Raw genomic sequence first — 22,880 nt, forward strand, 5'->3', positions numbered from 1 at the left:
GGTTGAGGAAACCATGCGTGATGATCGGCGGAACACTCTGGACGATCTCTGTATGTTGGTTCCTGAGGTTTCCCGAAGCACTATTCATAGGATTTTGATGGAAAAGTTGCAATATCGGAAGGTGTCCGCACAATGGGTACCGCGAATGCTCATTGAAGAAAGCAAACGGCAACGAGTTGACTCTTCCCACAAATTTCTTCGCCGCTATGTAGACGAAAATTACATTTTTTTTGGATTTGATCGTCACGGGTGATGAAACCTGGGCATTCCAGTTCACATCTGAGACCAAACAACAACTCACGTGAGTGGCGGCATTCCTTTTTGCCCAAGCCGCGAAAATTCAAACAAACACAGTCTGCCGGTAAAGTCATGGCAACTGTGGGATCGAAAGGGGCTTCTCGGACCACAATAAATGCTGACAGTTATTGTGAGACAGTGAAAAAATTCAGATGGGTGATTCAGAACCAGACAAGAGGAATGTTGAGCAAGGGCGTAAGCATTCTGCACGACAACGCTCGCCACCACATCGCTTTCCTGCAACAGTTTGGATGGGACATCATCACCCAGCTACCCTATAGTCTGGACTTGGCACCCAGTGACTACCATCTGTTTCTGAAGTTCAAAGAACATTTGGCCGGAACACGCTTCAGCAACGAACGGCATGGCGGCGAGCTGGTATGACATGGGCATACAAAAACTGCCGCAGCGCTTACAAAAATGCATCGACCGAAATTGTGATTATGTAGAAAAATAGATAAATGTTCAAGCTTTAAAAGATGTAAAAATTATTGACAATAAACGTTTCTTTGTATTTAAAAAAAATTGGAGACCTTACTTTTGGGATGAACCTCATACACAACTAGATGGCATTAGTTTTTCTCGTATTTGAATATTGCTTAAGTCTCTAACTTTATTAAACCTGAAGGTTTATGGCTGCAGCAACACAAACCTTTCATCTGGCCCTAAGGCCTAACCTCAGTAAGATCAATCCAATCTTTTCCATCCTTACCGATTTCCTTTAGGTTCATCTCAATCTTATAACTACATTTTCAACTTGGCCTTCCTACAGGTTTCCCAACAAGAATCCTGTAAACTCTTCTATCCTCCCCCAATATATGTATTGCTTGCATTATACAATTACTTCTCCTGAGGTTTACAGTTCTTACAAGCACAAAAACATATTTTTTTTAAAAAAGAGAAAAGGACGTTTTGGGAGAACACATGCTCCCTTCATCAGATATTTATTGTTAGTTTGAGTAATGTTATAGTTGTTATAAACATGCTTCATGGTGCTGACAAGTTCCATTACTGCATAAGTGTGACTTGGTGGGGGCAAGTGCCCACTTGCCCCCCAAAATTTTTAGGTTTATTAAAACTTGCAAGTTTATGATACTTGTGAGTAATATTTATGACTTCGCAAATGTAACATTTATTTAGCAAAATAGTCATTGGACACTATTTTTATTCTGCCCAAAAGTTAGATCTCATGCATTACTGATACTTGTCGGCATTTTATCAGTCACAGAATCACACTGCAAAATGCCAAACTACAACAGAAGGGCACAAAAATAAAGCATACATGGTCTCAAACCTTACCCCTGGTCTGCACTTGCTGAAAGGACCGCCTTCACCTGCTTTCCACTAATATTTGCGAGCTCCTCCTGCCTGCAGGGGAACATGGACTTTTCTTCCTTCACCCTGATCCCATACTCCTCCAAGTCTCTCAGGAACACCAAATCGTTCACAACACATTTGGTAGCATCGTTCGGCATTGGGAAACTTTCAAAAGGTATATTCTTGCTTGCGTTGCTGGGATCACTGAAACAGAGTGGTTTTTCATGCTCACCGTGAAACTAAGCAACTTATGTGACTAAATCGTAATACAAAGCAGACAAAATCAGAATAATATGAAGTTATTCTATGTGGCAAGTATCACATCATGAGTGTAAACTCATTTTAACCCTTCATTAGTAGCAACTGGAAAGTAACACAATCAGTCATGCTGTAGCTGTGAAATACAAGCTTTACTAGCATAATCATGATTACTGTTTAATTTTAACCTTATTTTATAATTTACTCCTATATAGCCTATAATGATTCTTATGGACCTTAAAAACACTTCTTTAGAACTACTTGATACAAGGAAACAATGTTACCACTACACCATTGAGGAGCCCGACACAGGTCTGACACCCATACACATTTTATCACTTTTACATGTTTGCAGATCAGGAGAAAATTATTGTTGTTATGCCTCATTGCCTTGTAATCAAGGTGGTTATTGGTTTGATATCTGGTGGAGGCATAGAGTGGTTCAGGGCACCCTTGACACACTGTACCCCCACAAGAAAGTGAGATATTTGGCATAATTTATGGATATTTTCTGTTGTTTTAGCTCACGGAAACGTGTGAAGTAAAGTACGCCTGTTACCTTAAGAGCATTATCTTCCCATGAAGCAGAACAGCCCCAAGGCTTACGTAAGTGAATGTAGCACCCAACACAACATTCCACAACAGCAGCAGACGAGACCTTGCTTCCCCTTTCACAAAAGTATTATAAAATAAAGTAAACGGCTAGAGTCTAGTTTACGTCCTTCTTGCCCACTCCTTCTTACCCGTTTACCTCTTTCTTGTGCACTCCTTCTTGCTCGTTTACAAAACCGTGCTAGCAGACAGCCGGCATCCGTAGAGTAAGTAAGTTTTTCTTTTTACACTTTGTCACTAACCATTCACGGGAACGAGGTATGCATACGAGGTTAGGTTAGGCCTGTTAGGTTAGGTTCCATTAGCACTCATTTCACCCCTAAATATGTGCTTCATCATCGAAAAATGTCCCCAGTACGTTCAATCATGCATATCCGGACAACATCGGTTTTTCTCGATTTTCTCCTCGAGGAAATTTTTCCTCGCCTTCAGATTTACTTTGTTGAATTCCTTATAAAATAACCTTTCCAACGATATATGACACGTATTCCTTAGGAAAAGGACGTAAACTAGACTCTTACCAAGTAAACCAAACATGAAGAACTGAAAACTTATGAAACCAAAATAGAAGTGAAATTATCGTTAGGAGTGTTATTGGTGTATATCATTTTACAATGTTAGGTTTGGTGTTGATTACAATCTTCCGACATTTTTGTTAAGTCAGGAGTGCTAAGTTTGATGGTGCAATCTTTTGCACATGTTCCTTAGCTATTTGAGTGTGCATACAACCGGTTTCTACTAACAAAAAGTGGCAAAACTACTCTTGAGGAGGCAGGTTGTTACTTATGTGGGCTATACTTTGTGGTCAAATATCTGTAGATTCAAAAAAAAATCCAGTAATTCTGAAGAGGGCACAGTGAGTCAAAGGTCCCACAGTTCACATCAAAATTTAAAAAGTAGATCCAGCCACATTTAACCTATCTGCGCATAAAATGGACTTAAAACAAAAACTCAAACAACCAGGTACTGCTGTTACTGTTACAGAAAATTCCTACTATTTATACATATAATTATAACTCGGAAGTGGAGGACCTAAAAATGTTAAAAAATGACCTAAAAATTATTTTCGCAGGTCAAGTTCCTTCTGTTTTATTGCGATTTCATCATGCTACGAATACAATTTTTACATGGTTCAATTTCGATTTACTTCTGTTAACACATACTGCGGAGGTTTAGCGATTACTTAAGATTTTGTTCAATATATGCTTACGTAGTTATGTAGGTTAGGCAGGCCAGGTTTGGTTCTCTTAGCATTAAAATAAAGTCCCTAAATGCATTCTACTAAGGTTCCGATTTACTTCTACATTCATTCCCACTAGTCTACGATACTTAGTCGCTAGTCAATGAAAAATTCATTGCCCATGGAAAGCGTGCATGCTTGCGTAAGGTAATTTTTAAGTTGCTCTTTTCATCATAAAGTAACTTTTTCTAAATACAGACAGTGCTCATTACGGTACTTGTTTACTATCCTTCGGACACATTTCTTTATTTTTACAGAAGAAACTACTTACCGTAATAAGTTCCTGTAGCATTGTCTAACATCGGGAAGGTGTTTTGTGTGATGTGGGAATGTTTCATAGCTGAAATTCATGTTGTTCGTTGAAAATTAATTCTCCGACGGAGAATAGCTAGCCCCACGAATCATTGGCACGTGGATGGCTTAGTTCTGTTAGGTTAGGAAACATAGTTAAAATTTGGTGTTGTGTTAGTATCAGGATCTAGAAATTGGAAATAATTGCGAACCATTGGTGCTAGCCCCACGAACAATTGGCGCGTGGTTAGGTTAGTTCGTCTCAGGCAAGCGAAAAGGCGTATCAGAAAGACGTACTGGTAATGTGAAAAATTTCAATTAATTTCATCAAAACAAGGTTGATACACCTTCAGGAATGTTCCGCGAAGCAGATACGTAAGTACGAATGTCAAAAATTGACAAAACAAAAAAAATTAGAGGTGTCCAAAGGATAGTAAATTTTTACCCTCATTACTTTAAGGAAGGTTCAAATTTAGTGTGACAATGATTGCCAAAATTCTATTATAATTAGTCTTTCTGATAGAATAATGGTAACGGTTCCGATTGTCTTATGATTTCTCCTAGCACAAAGACTAATTATCGTAGAATTTTGGAAATCATTGTCACACGAAATTTGAACCTTCCTTAAAGTAATGAGCATTGTTTGGACTCGAAAAATGTTATTTATGTTGAAAAAACAACTTGAAAATTACCTTACGCACTTCTCATGGACAAGATATTCTCAGTCGACAAGTGACAGTAAATATCGTAGAAGCGTGGGAATGAATGTAGAAGTAAATCGGAACCTTAGTAGAATGCATTTAGGGACTTTATTTTAATGCTAAGGGAACCAAACCTGACCACGATAGCATATATACAGGGAGGTTATTTCAGTCGTTTACCGCGAGACCGTCGGCCACTCAACGGCACCTTCATGCAACAGGTCCCGGCAAATTGCGTTACAGGAAGGCAGTAACAGAAACAGCTTGTTTTGTAATGTTTCCACTTTTTAACAATTACAGTTACAATTACAATTGAAATAAGCACGTACCTTGTCGCAAGGATGCTGGAAAAGGTGTCCTCCCAAATACAAATATTTCTGGCACCTTATTTCTGACATCTAATCTTAGATTAAACATCACTACTTTATCCTCAGTTGTCGCGAAAGCGTCGGCAGCTTATCGGGGGTCAGGGGAGTTGTCAGCCACGAGAGGGTGCTTCCTGTCGGCAGTGATGCCAACCGTAGGGACACGTCTCAACGCATAGGGATTTTTCACGATATTTCGCCCACGTAGGGATGTAGGGACAGATTTTCCAAATGGGGGAAACCGTAGGGAATTTTTTCAATGTTGGAAAATAACATTTTATTGTACAAAGCTTACTCGCCAGTCAGTTGCACTTTCTTCGTGCTCGGTTTGGATGGAATGCATTAGTTTATCTGGATACTTTAGCGAGGAGGAGAAAAAAGAACTAACCAACAAATCTCCATCAGAATTTTGGAACATGTTATCGGTTACCACGAACTTTCAAGGCAAGTTCTTTTTTGAAAACATCTCCACTCTCGCGAAAATAGTGCTAACATTGCCACATTCTAACGTGGGAACGGAAAGAATATTTTCAATGTTAAGTGATACAAAAACAAAAAAGAGAAATAAAATGGGACCAGAATTGTTAAAGACTGCAGGAAATACAGCATCACCAACCAACATCTATATCTTCACAGCAGCAGCATGTATGACTTCAAATAACATAATCAACAGTAAACGACTCATTGTTATTAATTAGGGGTGTGCGGGATCCCGAAAAGTCGGGACTGGGGGTTGGGAAAAAAAATTTCCGTCCCGATCCCGACTTCGGGAAATGACTTCCCAACTTTTTGGGATCCCAAGCAGTCGGGAAATACCGAATGGTCACTTTAAAAAGTCATTAATTCTCGACGTTTTCTGCATTGTAAGTTTTTATTCTAGAAATGCAAAAACAATCACTTAAAGTGAAAATGATGTGTAGAATTCGAGATTTCCAGAGCTTCGGGAAATCGGGAAATTGCAAATTTTTCCCATCAAGAATGTCGGGATTTAAAAAAAATTCCCATCCCGACCCAAAAAATTCTGTCCCGCACACCCCTATTATTCATTAAGGCAAGAATTTACAATACTGGACCATTCTGTAATTTCTATGCTACATCATATACTCACGAAATAATTAGTCGTGATGATTTATCTCAAGTTAACATGATGGGGTGAGGTGGAAACATTGTTCATTAATGTGTAGAAGTTGTAAAATAAGCTTTTCAATTCTCGCAATGATTCTCCGTATACAAGTATGGTAGCCATATTTGTTGATTTGAACAATTGACATTCGCAATTAGTTCCGCTGTCTACAGCGTTGCCACACTGTTGATATCATACTTGGAGAGCATGGAACGTGCAAGAATGGCGGAAGAGAACAGTAAAAAAGTTGTTAATGTTATACAGATTTTTAGGTGAAGTGTGCAGGAGGATTGCTGTGGGCTAGTGCTTTATTATGTGTTAATTGTTATTTATTCATTAGTCATTCCACTAAACAAATATAGTCTTGAACAAAGAGATTTTATGTACGATAATTACGTGAAAACGAACTCTTGCAGAAAAGTGGTCAGGCAATTACGAGAGACAGGATCTCTTGAACCTAAGAAACATGTTGTATTGCTGTTGAAGGAGGTCATTTTCAATATCTCTTATAACACACGAGGTTAGTGATCATCATTATTATTACTTTTAAATATCATTTTACGCTTTCGGTTTGCTTTATGCGCCGGGATGCTACCTTCCCTTTCTGTCAACTGAGGATAAAGTAGCGATGTCTAATCTAAGATTAGATGTCAGAAATAAGCTGCCAGAAATATTTGTTATTGGGAGGACACCTTTTCCAGCACCCTTGCGACAAGGTACGTGCTTATTTCAATTGTAACTGTAATTGTGAATAGTGGAAACATTACAAAACAAGCTGTTTCTGTTACGGACTTCCTGTAACGCAATTTGCCGGGACCTTTTGCATGAAGGTGCCGTTGAGCAGCCAACGGTCTCGCGGTAAACGACTGAAATAACCTCCCGTTAGAACAAAATATTAAGTAATCGTTAAGACTCCGCAGTATGTGTTAACAGACATAAATCAAAATCGAACCATGTAAAAATTGCATTCATAGCATGATGAAATCGCCATAAAACAAAAGCAACTTGGGCCAAGTAGTTTAATAATTCGATAAAATCTGTGGTGATTTAAACTATTGAAGCAAAGGAGGGAGAGGGAAAGCAGTTAAGTGCTAATGTAGTTGTCTTTATTTTTACTTGAAGGTTACATGAAATACACCACAATGTTTGTCTGTATAAGTATTTTATATTCCTTCAGAGTGAGCCTTGCATAATACAGTACCTGGTCATCATCTGGAAATAAAGTTGTTTCACGTGCATCAGACTGAAACTATAGTGGCCAGCAAGGAACCTCGAAGTATGCTTCACACAAAGTATTTTAAGTTTGCTGGATCCAATGCCAAAGATTTCAGTTAAAAATCATATTGTGTTTTTGCATTGACGATACTTCCTGTTAATGGCATACTTGCTAAAAAGATCAAGTTAGGAAATTTAAATATGTGACCCAAGTTCCTTTTGTTTTATTGCTATTCCATCCTGCTACAAATGCAATTTTTACATGGTTTGATTTTGATTTACTTCTGTTAAAACATACTGCAGAGTTTTAGTGATTACTTTGTTCAAAATATGGTTAGGTTAGGCAAGTTAGGTTTGCTTCTCTTAGCATTAAAATAAAGTCCCTAAATGCATTCTACTAAGGTTACAATTTACTTCTACATTCATTCCCACTATTCTACGATACTTACTGTCGCTTGTGAAAGGAGAATACTTTGGTCATGGGAAACGCCCATGCCTGCATAAGGTAATTTTTAAGTTCCTTTCTTTTTTCAAATCCAAACAGTGGTCATTACTTTAAGAAAGGTTCAAACTTCGCGTGAGAATGATTTCCAAAATTCTACAATAATTAGTCTTTCTGATAGAATAATTTGAAAAAAATTCATAAAACAATCAGAAATGTTACCAAATATGTAAGTTAAGTTATTCTATTAAATTGATTTAAAATTCACGAAACAACAAGAAAAGAGCAAAAGAAACCTCAAAAAAATGCTACAAAGACAGCAAAAAATTACTGAAAATGCAAAAAAAAAAAAAAAAGTGAGATATAAGCAATGTTTTCTAGTTTTTACTGAAGAAAAACTGACTACTCTCTGTTTAGCATTGTCCTCAAGGCCCCACCCAAAAAAAAAAAAAAAAAAAAAAAAAAAAAAATTTCTCATCACTTCCAAAACCTACATAGGCTATATATAATTTATCCCTTTTTGGAATATAAGCCAGGCAGTGGTAAAAATCAAGAGACAAAGTATGATGCAAAGCTCTCTCTGAGTTCGGATATAAGTTGTTGGAATTTCAGTGTAGTTTTCATCAAGTTCCTTACAATTGTAATTTACTCCCTGAAGTATAGATATTTCTCAACACTGATTACAGCAAAGTTACACAAAGTACACATGTTGGGACTTAAACTTGAAACCCTCATGAACTGACCCAATGTACTGAGATACCAAGATGTCACACAAAATTCAAACACATTAATTACTAGGTGCTAGATGTTGAGATACTTTCACCTCTTTGTCAGGAAGCAAAAAGACAATACAAGTGTCCATAATGTACACTCAATGCATCTTAGACTAACCTTGCTTCCTTGACAGGACTGGTCCAAAAATCATCGTCCTGGTATGTGAATCCAAAGTTCTTCATATTCTCGAATGTCAATCCACACCCAACACTCTGAAGCACGTTATCACTAGCGTTACTATCATTTGCATGAAGACACGACAATCTCTGCTCACTTTTAACAGTTCCTTCAGCGTTGAAATCAGAAACAAGCAGTCCATTCTTATTTACACTTTCACCAGATGCACTGAAATCAAAAAAATTCTTTTCCGCACTTCCTCCCACAGCACAGAATGCCTTCTCTTCATGCTTGACACCATCGTGGCGTGATAGTACACTGGCTTCAGCTTGATTGGTCCACTCCCACAATTCATCATACTGGAAACCATCCCTATCACCCCCAGAATCGTTCACTTCAATATATTCCAATGAGTCCATTTTCCCCTTCATTCATATCACATGAAGTCACTTGCTTCCAAGCAATTCAGATACTTGATATACAATGCACTTTCTAAATTAAACATTGCCCAGAGATGGAAATCACATTCCTCTTCATGTTGTACCATCTTCACCAGCCTGAAACACAAAAGAAATATTTTACTTCAGTATATTTCATATATTCAAGCAAATAAAGGTATTTTCATAACATTTAAAAAAAAAAAAAGATAAAGTGCTCCCCTGTGCTTAGCACCACGCCATGAAGGCGTATTGGGGGTGTGGGGGTAATGCTGCTTCAAAGGTTAGAAAAGTTCCCAGATAGAAAAGTTTTACAACGTTAGTCGAGGTATTTTCTTTCATCGTGGAATCTATTTGACCAGGTAATCATGTATTTTTCAATAGAAATATCTCACCAACGCACAATTTCCATTGCTTTCCTACGTGAACCGGATGCTCCATACGTTGGATGACGTAACCCCCTGTCAGTGTTTCCAACCGCCCTTTTTTTAACTATGCATGCCTAACCTAACCAAACATAACCTTATCGGAATGGTTTGTGGGGCTATCCGTCAGTTACCCGTGCATAATGTACTATTTGCACACGTGACGAACACGATAGTAGGTATTTTTCGGTGAAGAAGGTTGGAAACACTGATATTCGAAAACAAAAGAAGCGATATCATTCGCAAAGTAAGCGATATTACACCGTTACGTGTGTTCGGTAGCACTTTAAAAAATGCGTTATTTTAGTAGAAAAAGTGTTTGTTTTCGAGTAAAAAGCATAATGGCACCTTGAACTATGTTCCGCAATACACAATTGGTAAGTACGAACCATGCGAAACACAAAATATCCGATTTTAATGTGTCTCCGATCTATGAAACTGGTACCATGGATTTTAAATATATAAATTGATATGTGCAGTTCTACAATAGGAATGTAAACATTCAAAAATTGTAATGCTTTTTGGCAGATAGCTCTTACACGTTTGTAAAAGTAAAATAAGATTATTTACCGTTTAATATCCAATCAGAAGCTACAATGTTAAGTGTTGTACAGTGGATCAAAGAGAACCACAAAAAGTACTAAACATCTTGAAACTATACTGTAATTAATTTGCTTCAGCAAAATGGCGATCGGGCTGTATTCATTGTGCGTATATGATCAGAAAATGTTTGCCATGAGAACAGACAGAAACTCAAAACGTCGTCGGATAAATTGTTGTATTTTACAAAAGATAAAAAAAACTTACCATGACAAGAGGATGGCTCTAAAACTGTGGCTCCAAATTCGCGTAGGCCTATCGGATGGACGGTTTCGAACATTTCTCAACACTCTTCCTCGTCTAGGGACACTCTGAACGTCATATACTAGCATTCTTCGAGCATTCGTCACGGACTGCCACGCGGGGGCTGGGGCTCTTCGAGATACTGATATGTGGAGCTCACACCAGCTCCCGTGACGCCACAGGATTAGTCAAGTATATATGTTTAATTTGCGATAATAATAATTATTATTACTCTGAATACCGGGATGGGTGATCTAAAGTCGGAATTTTTCCGTTTCCGACCTTGTCCCCGCATTAAGATGTTCTGGGGCTCAACCAGCCTCAAATCAATGGGTACCTTGGGGCAACCCGGGGGGGATAAAGGTTGCCGGAGCGTGGTGCTGATCACATCACCTTTAAAATAAAAATTTAAATATATGGAGAATGTAGGGCTCTACCCCCCATATAATCTAAAATGTGCTGCTGTGTTACTGCCCTCATCGGCTTGTAGGGGTGTTCAGGACGGATTTTTCTTTTTGTGGGAAATTTTACTGGCAATTTCGAAGGTCCGGTCATGGAAAATTGAACCACTTTTAATGACGAATCATTTGGAATGTCCATACTGTTCGGGATACCGAAAAGTCCGGAAATCAGTTCCGAAGTCACTATGAAGATGAGATTTTCCCCATCTATGCCGCAAACACCCCTCCCCCGTTGCACTGAGAAGAGTTGCTCATCTTATCTTGATATCCTCTGCATGCTGCGAGAGTTTTGGCTACAATCTGTACATCCAATGTTAGTATACAGTCAGAGGGGGCCACTCCGCGACTTGCACGTTATTGGCTAGAGCTTGTGACGTCACCAAGAGGACACGAGCGGAAGAATGCTATGCGTAGAATGTAGCAGATGGCCCATGAAACGCTGTGTTTTCATACATCTTTTGATATTAAACACCAAAACTGTTTATTTAATTTGACAACAAGAGATTAAATACGCGATAGAAGAATACACTTATTCCGAAACAATGCATAGTTTATTTTTCAGACATTATTATGCGTGATATCTTGTCACTGCCGGCTTTTCTTTCCAGCTAACCTATTGCATTTATTTTAAATGTCTAATTCTAAGGAAAGTGCTTGTCCGGGCATATTCTGATAGGAATTTTTACTGAATGTCCTGGAATTTCCCATTAATAATTTTACGTTACTTTTCAGATTCTCCAGTTGATCGCCACGATGAGGATAAATATGTTTTTGTTATTTAGCGTCTTCTTCCACTTTTGGCTAATCGCGACGAAAAGGATGAGTTATGATTAGTTTAAATTGATGAAGGGACACTCGCAGCAGGCACGTATCTAAGGAGGGGCATAGGGGGTTCGAGCCCCCCGAAAGTTTTCGGTTTACAATAGATAGAATGAGTTTTTTGGTTTCTTGTGTGAAATAAAATAATGTTACGATAATTTAAGGAGAGAAATAATTATCGAGTCAAGCACGTATCCAAGGGGGGAATCAAGGGGTTCCGCATCCCCTTCAGGAAATTACGCTACATAAAATTAGGTTCATGGTTTCTTGAATAATGTGATGATAAATTGAGAGAAATAATTATCGAGGCAAGACACAGAATGTTCTATAACCCTGTTATTGTTAATAGCGCGTTTCCAAGGTGGGATCAGTGGACTGGAGTCCCCCTTAAAATTTTCAGTTTACACTACATAAAATTAGGTTTTTGTTTTCTTGAATAGTGTGCCGATAATATAAGGAGAGAAATACTTACCAAGGCAACACGGAGAATGTTCTATAACCCTGTTGTTGATAATATTGCATTAAAACTTTTCTTGCGCTTTCGGTGTTGTCGCAGCACTATGCAAAGACTTGTCAGCATTTGGAAGCTGCAAACGTAGCGCCACACGTAAGGCGATTCATATAATTTTTAAATCTCTGGAAAGCTTCTTGAATAAGACAAGGAGTCGAACTACTGGCAACATTAACGAATCGTTTTATCTGCTGAACGTTATACAATTTTTTCCAATGTTTAGCATTTAGGAATTAGGTAGTTTGTGTACTCCTTGATTCCTTAACATCGTATTTCTCTCTCTCGAATATTACAGCGATAAGGATATGAATTCTTGTGTTGCTGAAGCCATAAACCTTCGGGTTTAAGAATGCTGAAGAGTTAGTTACTTAAGGATAGATATAATGATGAAACTAATGAAAGAATATCTCTAACTCTCATGCAATTGTCGGAACTCCAACGAGGAACTAACAAACAGAAAGGAAACATAACGCTTCTTTAGTTTATGAACGTCGTTCTATTATAAAAATTAACACCTGTTAGACCTATTCCGAAATATATTGATACGATTTACAGAGGCTAATAATTGAACATATTCAGCTGTATATGGCAACAACAATCAAAGAACAATCTCACAGCCACTGAATACGTCCATCTACCAGGCAGACAGCAGATTTCGTAGCATGTTTGGCGACTCATGATTGGCATATGACTTAGTATCGAATGATCAGTGACCCCTTGATTTCAGAACACATCGTAATAAAGTAATTGCGATCAAACCGAACTACGAAATGTACTTGAATATTGTACTTGTCCCAATGGAAGTTTATAATGGAAAATGTAAATTTCACTTTTTACGTTTTCGGTCGAAATGCGTCTACCATACTACAAAAATTGACGGGGCTACAGGGGAGCTTCAGCTCCCCCTAGCCTCCCTGTAGCGCCATCCCTGCTTGTAGTCAAGGAGTCCCGGGTTCGATACCCGGTGTAGGCACATAGTTCTTCAGACCCTACTTTAAACTGTAGGCCTCGTCCCAATTAGCCTTTCTGTGCAAAAAGCGGGCTTAAAACGCCAATTCAATCAAGCAACACAAATATGAAATATTAAATCTAGTTGTTTTTTTTTTATTTGGTATATTTTACTTCACTTTTCTGCCACTTTTGGCTAATTGCGAAGATGGGGATGAGTCATGATGATGAAATTGATGAATGGACACTCACAAACATCCATACCCAGGCCGGGATTCGAACCTGGGACCCTTGACGTCGTAGCGCGATGTGCTAACCACTCTGCCACGGATGCCGGCTATTAAATCTACATGGAAAGATTTTCTGCAGTATGTTTGAGTTGAGTCAAACACATTTCATAATGTGTATTCTCGCGGCATGTATTCAAATATGTACTAAACTACTAATACAGGGCTAAGGCCTCACTTCCACCTGCCGAGGAGGGAGATCATCCAATCTGTTACGAGGTTACATGTGGTCAGCACGACGACCCCCAGTCATTTTTGTAAGTTTCCATGACCGGATGACGCTTCTCATTCGTAGCTCTCCAATGTCCTCACAATGGTGGGTGGCCACCGGTCCCATACGCAGTCCGAAACCTCAGAAGGAAAGTTGTTACGCTTCCCCTAGGAGACTCGAACCTGCGCGTTCCGTAGCCAGAGCCCAAAGCATGACGTCTTAGACCGAACGGCCACGGTGTGCGACTAAATATGAACTAAGGTTTAAAAGCAAAAGTACCTTCTGCGCGTTGTAACATGCCATGAATGAATATAGGGTTTATGATTCACAATCTCGACCATTTATGAATGTGGTGTTAGCATCACGTTCCGGCCCCCTAAACATTTTTTTTTTTTAGACCTTTGGTGAACCTCAAAGCAGTTTTCATGCAAGGACGTTGCTGAGAAATTCCCCCTCGAGACCAACCACCCTGAGAACAGAATCCTCGTCTTCAGCGTGACAGTCAGATTATTTACCGACTGAACCAACGAGGCTTTTTAAATCACATATAAAATAAATTAAAGCAAAATTTCTCAACAAACTCACATAAAGTAAAGTAACACAGTGCAATTGTTAATTAGTGTTGGCTACCTACGAGATGTTCAAAGTATTATTTTCGCGGGAGATGTTTCAACTTCAAAGCTAATAAAATCTTATCTTGCACTCAATATTCAATGAAGCAATACTTAGAAACTGAGTTCCGATTGTGTAATGGTTTTTGAAAGTTGCGTACGTGATGATACGGAAGGCGAGTGTGGAAGTAAGGACAGAGGCGCAACCACGAATTTTTGTCTGGAGGGGGCAAGTACCAGGATAAACGTACCAATAATAATAATGATAATGATAACAACATTAATAATGACATTATTATTACTAGTGGTAGTAGTATCAAAGACGTTATTATCCTCATAAATTACGCAAAAGGGGGGTAGATGTCTGTGCTAAAGCATTTAATTGGAACAAACGATTTGAAATATTTTTTCAACACCAGCAATTTTACATTAGCTAATAATTGAAAACAAGCACACAAACTGTATTTTTGAATGGCAGAAAATGATTGATAAATGCATGCCGAAGATATTTTATTTGTACATATAACATGTCTAACTTTCATGTACAACATATCTTTAACACATATGCAACATGGAGCGACATAAAATAAGAAAATACATATGCAAGATGCTAACACTAAGTTATGTACGTATTCAAAGTTTATTCAATACATATATACACAAAACATATTATTTAAATACATTACAGAAAACAATTATGTTGCGAGCGAAAAGAGAAAGCAAATTATTAGAACCAATTTTTGCAATTTAAAACAATATTGATTTAATAGGGAGCAAATAATATCACATGGCGCCAAAGCATTCTCTCTTTCACAATTTTTTAAAATTTAGATCATTTGACGCCCATGGCCGACTCCCGCCGCCCCCTAGCTACGGCTCTGAACTTGACGAGACTGAGAAAAGCAGGCATTGCAAGCGAAGCGAGAAAGAACATTTTACGAAATGTATTTTTATTTGTATAAAATTTGAAATAGAAGGGGGCAATTGCTCCTCTTTGACCCCTGCAGGTGTCCTTGGCCATCAATGTTTGCCCCTCCTAGAATTGACTTCCATCGAAGGTTGGGGGGCAATGCCCCCTGCCCCCACCTGTGGTTGCACCACTGAGTAAGTTCGAAATTTGGAGGAACAAATTGAATCAATCCTGCTGCAGCAACTTGTTTTTTGGGAAGCGATGGTTACTTTATTCCAGGCGATTTTTTTCTATTATTTATTGCACGTGGCAAGAGCACAAACAGGTAATTTGTACTCATTCTACCGGCATTCAAGAAAAGGTGTGTATAAGTAAAAAAATAGACCAATTTATCTCAAGCTTCCGTATACGCTAACGAAACAAGTTCCATTCTGTCCTCTTAATGACGTCATAACGCGCACAGAATCATGGGAAGAAATCTCGGAACCTCGGGAATGGCCTACCTAATAAAGGTACCTTGGTATACAGTGATTTATCCACAACCCCCAACACTCCATAATATTTTTTACAAGGAATGGATTTGTGGTTATTTTGCCTCTTAAATTTACCTTAGGCTACACTTCCAGATGGAAAATTCTAAATAAATCCCTGTGTAAATCATTCTTATGTTTTCTGAATAAAATGCCCTAAAAGTTATAAACATTAATAAATGGTAGCCTACAAAATGCTGTTTTCCTCATTTACGTAATCCGTTCCACTATATATACACTAGGGATGGCCAAACGGATCCGGATCCGAAAAATCCGGATCCATTCTGATCCGGATCCAAAAGTTACGGATCTGGATCCGGATCCGGATCCGGGTCTGAAAGTTTCGGATCTGGATCCGGATCCGAGACTTTCGTATCTCAATCCCATTATAATATTACCACACCTTAAAAGGTATTATGATCTTCGATTACAAAGAAATTTTTCGGTAGTCCTACAAGAATTTTTTTCAAGTGATGTTCCTAAAATACTTTGCTACGCATTGGCTAACACACTCGTGCACAAATGTCCCAGGTGATTTTGTAAATGCCATTGAAACGAATATGTATTCATTCGAATATATTGGAAATGAAAACACACATAAATGTGACACATTCCATTCCAGGATGAAACCTTTAACACATATAACAAGATAGAAATGTTATACAAAAATTATACAATTGTTCTACAGTTACAGTTTTACAAATTAAAATAAAACATTATAATATATGCAGTGTTAAATAATTACAAAGTGTAAGACTAACAAGGGAGGTTATCTAAGTGTCCCCCTCCGATTTCCATGAAACTTGGCAGTATAGTGGGGCCCAAAGGAAGAATTACGTGTTTTTTTGTTTCAGCTAAAAAACTGTTTTAGGGGGCAAAGCCCCCTCAAATGTCAAGATGAGGACAAATTGAAGTGAGGATCTGACCCCTGTCCCCCTCCGATTTCCATGAAACTTGGCAGGTGTATAGTGGGGCCCAATGTAAGAAATACGTGTTTTTTTGTTTCAGCTAAAAAACGGTTTTAGGGGGCAAACCCCCTCAAATGTCAAGATGAGGACAAATTGAAGTGAGGATCGGACCCCTGTGTCCCCCTCCGATTTCCATGATACTTGGCAGGTGTGTGTATAAACGGGCCCAAATGAAGAAATACGTGTTTTTTTTTTCGACAAAAAATTTGTTCTAGGGGGCAATCTCCTCTCAGATGTCAAGATGAGGGCAAATTGAAGTGGGGATCTGACCCCTGTGTTCCCCTCCGATTTCCATGAAACCTGGCAGGTGTATAGAGGGGCCCGAAGGAAGAATTACGTGTTTTTTTGTTTCAGCTAAAAACTGTTTTAGGGGGCAAAATCCCCTCAAATGTCAAGATGAGGACAAATTGAAGTAAGGATCTGACCCCTGTGTCCCCCTCCGATTTTCATGAAACTTGGCAGGTGTATAGCGGGGCCCAAAGGAAGAAATACGTGTTTTTTTGTTTCAGCTAAAAACTGTTTTAGGGGGCAAAATTCCCTCAAATGTCAAGATGAGGAAAAATTGAAGTAAGGATCTGACCCCTGTGTCCCCCTCCGATTTTCATGAAACTTGGCAGGTCTATAGAGGGGCCCAAAGGAAGAAATGCGTGTTTTTGTTGTTTCGGCTAAAAAACTGTTTTAGGGGGCAAAATTCCCTCAAATGTCAAGATGAGGATAAATTGACGTGGGGATCATCTGACCCCTGTATCCCCCTCCGATTCCCATGAAATTTGACAGGTGTATAGAGAGGCCCTATGCCCCCTGTTTCTTCCTATACCATATTTACGTGGTTTCGGGGTCAGATCCCCACTTCAATTTCTCCTCATCTTGACACTTGATGGGGGGGGGGCTCTATACAAATGCCAAGTTTCATGGAAATCGGAGGGGGAGACTTAGACCTCCCTAGTAAGTGTATTAATTAATTACAAATCGCGCACGCGCGCGCACACACACTATATATATATATATATATATATATATATATATATATATATATATGTGTGTGTGTGTATGTATATTATATATATATGTATAGCAGGTAACAATATGTTATAAGCACATTCTTACTTTCCAAAGAAGCGCATGTGGGATGGCAAAACGGATCCGGATCCAAAAGTAACGGATCCGGATCCAAATGTACCGGATCCGGATCCGAAAGTTTTGGATCCGGATCTGAAAATTCCGGATCCGGATCCGAATAATTTTAGTATCCGGAACCAACCGGATCCGGATTTCGGATCCGCAAGGATCCGGATCTGGCCATCCCTAATATACACATATTTCTTTAAAACTATCTTCTGCACACCATAAAATGGAAAAACAGGATTTGCTTCACCATTTTTACATCCAACTTTTCTTGCTAGCTATCCTTGCAGTAATGATGTGGCCTAGGTTCTTCCTGTGAAAAGTCTGTAATCATGTAGATGCAGGCCCCTGTGGCAGAGTGGTTAGCACATTGCACTATGATGGCAGGGGTCACGGGTTCCAATCCCAGCCTTGTAGCGTCGCTACTGTAGCTAGCTACAAAATTTGTAGCGGTAGCTGTAGCTGCACTACATTTTTTAAATTCTAGTTGTATCTGTAGCGAAGCTATAAAATTCCTGTAGTTGTAGCGAAAATTTCGCTACAGCTACATTTTTCTCAGCATTTGAAGGTAATTTTTGAAAGTGGCAACGGCGTTAAAAATAAACGACAGTATTGCTTACTTTTGCAAGAGACTCAAAAAGACAAAGTCCATTACATGGAAATACAGATAATCTATATTATATATATATCTTTATATCGCAGGTTATAAATATCTGCGTAATTTATTTCATTAGCATCTGAATAATTCTAATATCCAGATAACTAAATGGCATATATGAATATATTCTGGCTAATAACCATTTATTTTATCTGCATCGCTATTTTGTGGAGAATCATGCCTCATTTGTTACACCGCCAGGAAAAAATGCCCCGTTTGCGCCACCCCTGGAACAAATCCTGTGGATATCGATGGCGTAACAGACAGCAAAATATCGATAATTACTGTGTAAAACACAACTTACAGTGCAAAAACGAGCAATCCATTTTCTACTAATCTGACAAAGCAATAGTGCCAGCAATCAATGGTTCAGTACGTTAACAGCATTGATCCTTGCAAGTGTATAGGATCACACCGCCAAGAAATTATTGTTACAAGAACGATAATGTTTCTGAAATTACATTTATTTTCTTCATAATGTTTTTTCGCAAATTTTAAAATTACAATATGGTTACAACACTCGGGTTTGCACATCAGTTTCCTCAATATATTTTATCATGTTGTAAAAGAACGTACGTGTTATTAACTTTCCTGCAGTAATGACAATTTTCTTTTGTTAAATGGACATGCCAGGGTGAATGAATGAGGAAGAGAAGTCTGTATTTCCGATGTTTCAGTTATCTTGGCGCAAGCATACAACGCTCAAGCCTTATGTCGGCGTCTATGCTGCATTATGAATCCTGAAATAACAGGCAACATCCATTTCTAGTTCAATTCTACTCTCCAAACCAACATGGTTATTAATATTGCGTAACGATTACTTATTGTCGCACACACTCACGTGCGCTTGCTGTATCACAGTAAACCACCAATATTATTGAAAATAGGGAGTGGTGTTTACGGAGGGCGCTCAAGTATCAACCTTTCTTCCACGTAGTACACCGTGGACTGCATTGCTGCAGAGTTTTGGAGAACTAGGAATAAAAGGGGAGGATAGCAATCAAGCAAAGTAGTAAATGTATCCACAATTTACAAGTTCTTCCCTGCATTATGCATAAATTCACATTTCTTCTTCTATGTATTATTATTATTTCATTGAATAAAGCATTTTACCTATAATCAATTTCATCTAGCTACTATTCATCATTCACCGGCCGCGGTGGCTCAGTCGGTAACGCGTCTGACTACCATGCTAAAGGATTCGATCCCCGGCCGGTTCAAATCCTGGAACTTTTCTAACGTTGGAAGCGGCCCCGGCGTCCACCCAGCGTCGAATAACATGGGTACCTGGGGGAAACCCTGGGGGGTAAAGGCGGTCAGGGGCGTGGTGCTGATCACATCTACCCTACTCACGACCGGATCAAGAAAGTGTGTGCTAAGCACAGGGGAACACTTTACTATTCATCATATTCGTTGCGATTAACCGAATGTAAATAAAGTGGCGCAAAAATAAGAAAAAATCAATAAAATGCCAAAACAATGAAGTCAACACTTGTGCCATCAAGTGTCTACGTGTATTTTCATCATGTTGAATGCATATTTGGCTTTCGTTTTAAAAGATTTTAGCGTAAAAATCTGCACCCCTGCTCATTACTCTAAGAATCAACAGCACTACGTGCTTTGTAGTACTGAAGTATGAGATAGCTAGTTTCATCTTGACGTCAGAGAAACCCTCCCACGGTTGTAAACACAAGAGGGTGGAAAAGAGCCCAGTGGACCTTCCTGATGCCGAAGGTCTGTCCGTCTCTTTTCATCTTTCCTCACGTTCGCTACATCCTAAATGCAAGTGCGCGGGGCGGTAAACTCTCACATTTGTCTCTGTCAGCCTCAACAAAAGAATCATGAATGTACTTTCTCCCGAAATAGTTTATGACAGGAAATCGGTAGAAAATTTGTTTCACAAATACAACATATGCCTCTGTTCGGTGTCGGACTGTTTGGCGAATGTGAACTGGTAGCCTAAGAAAGAAACAAAAGTGGCAAATGCAAAACCCCATTATCCACTCCCCGTGACGGAGTGGTTAGCACATCGCGTCACGACGCCAGGGGTCCCGGCTTCGAATCCCGGTCTGAGCATGTGTGTTTGTGAGTGTCCATTCATCAATTTCATTATATCATCACTCATCCTCATCTTCGCAATGAGCCAAAACTCAAAAGTGGCAGAAAAGCAAAATAAAATCAATCAATCAAGCAAGCAAGCAAACCCCCATTACTGACCTCCCCGATGGCGCAGTGGTAGCGTCGCCGCTTGTAATCAAGAGTTCTTGGGTTCGATATCTGGCGGAGGCACATAGTTGTTCGGATCCTAATTTAAACTGTAGGTCAAGTACAGATTCATCTTACTTAAAGTGGACTTAAAACGCCAACTCAATAAAGGAAACTCCGATTAAAATTAGCCACGATTGCATTTTTTTCTGGGTACAATTTTTACCCCCTAGAGTGCAACTAATTATCCAATTTTACAATTCTACCTCCCCCCCAAAACAACCTGCGTACGCTGGTGAGTGGCGCGCGTGTCCTATATGAGAGTTGTTTGAAATTTAACATCTGTCTGTCTCTCATTCTCTCTCTTCTGTTGTATATATACATACATAATGTTGTTTGTTGGTAATTTTCTTAATGGTTTGGGGGTCCCGGGTTCGATACCCGGTGGAGGCACAAGTGGTTCGGATCCCACTTTAAACTGTAGGTCCAGTCCCGATTAGTCTTACTGTGCATAAAGTGAACTTAAAACACTAACTCAACTCTTGATGGTTTGATAAAAGAAATTGCTGACATTTGGGCCCCCCACACTGATCAACCTAGCTACGTCCCTGGTGACATGCCTTAATAGCTCACTGTAAAATGTTTATGTGAATGACAATAAAATTAAGCTATGACATTTGTTAGCATACTTTGATTTGTCTGCAGCACTGTATGTGAATAATTTGACTTATGACCTGTGGTGATTGCAAAGAGATTGGATCTTGAGTGAGGCAGAAATATTCTGCTTTGTGGCCTTTGTAGATATATACACTAGTAGAGTGCAAGGGCGGATTAAAGGGGGGAGGGGGCGACCGCCCCCTCCGAGGCACTTGAGAGGGCGTCGTAAGCGACTTCCACCAAGGACCTCTTTGATTTTTTCACATATTGATAAATAATTTACATAGTTGAAATGAAATATATTACACATAGTGTCAATTAAGAAACATACAAGACTGGAAAAAAGGGGGACGGAGGGGGCCACAGACCCTTAAGGATCTCATTTTATTTCTTCAATAAGGCACATATTGTGGTATTTTACAAAAAACTACCATTATGGGGAGCAGGAAGCTTAACGGCGAGTGCAACGAGCAGTGGCGTAGCATGGGCATTTCGGGTGGGAACGCCAAGTTCGAAGGAAGCGTCGGCCCTTTTTTGCTTAATACTGTAATTTACTTATGGAATTAATCGCCACAGGTATTGTTTATTTGCCTGAAGTCAGCTGGGTTTTCAATAAAACATCATCCATGCATGTTTTAGCTAGAAAATTAGATGCCTCACTATGCCACAAATGTTTTGAACTCTGGTGTTTTATACCTTTTTTTATACCTTTCGGCATGACACAAGTCATTAAAAAACCTACCTGAATCACAAGCGCCTCTGCACAACTGTAGACGTCATTGTTGTGGAAGATCCAACTACTGATTGATTTGGTTTATTTTACTTCGCTTTTCTACCACTTTTGGTTAATCGCGAATAGGAATATGGCTGATGATATTGAAGAAGGAACACTCACAAAGAACACCCTTGCTCAAGCCGGGATTCGAATCAGGGACCTCTGTCGTCTTAGCGCGCTCTGCAAAACACTCTGACACGGAGGTGGGCGGATGATCCAACTATCGTACACTCTACTGACGTAACAGTGGCGATTAGTAATTCAGACCACTGTTTCTACATCTTGAGAATGTTGATATAGATTTTAAAATAATTTTCTCCAGAGACCATTCGATGTTAAGAGTTTCCAAATGAATGCTAATTCCATTGACACAATATTAAGCAGTTAGATACTAACGAAATAATAATAATAATATTTTTTTAAAAAAAGAATAGCTTTGCGGGTTAAGTTGTAGAGCAGCCACAGGCTGAACTTCTACTACGAGGACTTCACCAACTTATTTGACAAAAACTGTGTTGATCTTTTAGTTTTTAATGATCATCTCTGTTCGTGCAATAAATTATGCAATGCAGTGGCCATTAAGAAGTGGTAGAGTAAGGTGGGGCAAGACTGCGCAGTTTGAGTTCATAATTTTATATTCAAGCTATGAAACTACAGACACACATGAAAAATGCAATACACATTGCACTATCCTTTGCTGACTCACAGTAAATTTCCGAAAGCTGAATGAACAATATTTCTGCATGA

At 39.0% G+C, this 22,880-nt stretch overlaps 1 protein-coding gene across 1 annotated transcript in view; it reads right to left on the bottom strand.

Moving 5' to 3' along the window:
• Positions 1–10,503, bottom strand: part of LOC145995983 (uncharacterized) — a 72,709-nt gene extending 62,206 nt beyond the window's left edge. The window contains exons 1-3 of the mRNA XM_083132097.1: positions 10,422–10,503; positions 8,753–9,309; positions 1,597–1,818 (exon numbers count right to left, since the gene is read on the bottom strand). Of these exons, the coding sequence (XP_082988223.1) occupies positions 1,597–1,818; positions 8,753–9,183 (653 nt within the window). The 5' untranslated portion in view covers positions 9,184–9,309; positions 10,422–10,503. The remainder of the gene's footprint in view (positions 1–1,596; positions 1,819–8,752; positions 9,310–10,421) is intronic.
• Between the last annotated feature and the right edge of the window lie 12,377 nt (positions 10,504–22,880).

The sequence above is a fragment of the Lepisma saccharinum genome, chromosome 12, assembly GCF_977018435.1.
Source record: "Lepisma saccharinum chromosome 12, izLepSacc3.1, whole genome shotgun sequence".
Lineage (NCBI taxonomy): Eukaryota > Metazoa > Arthropoda > Insecta > Zygentoma > Lepismatidae > Lepisma > Lepisma saccharinum.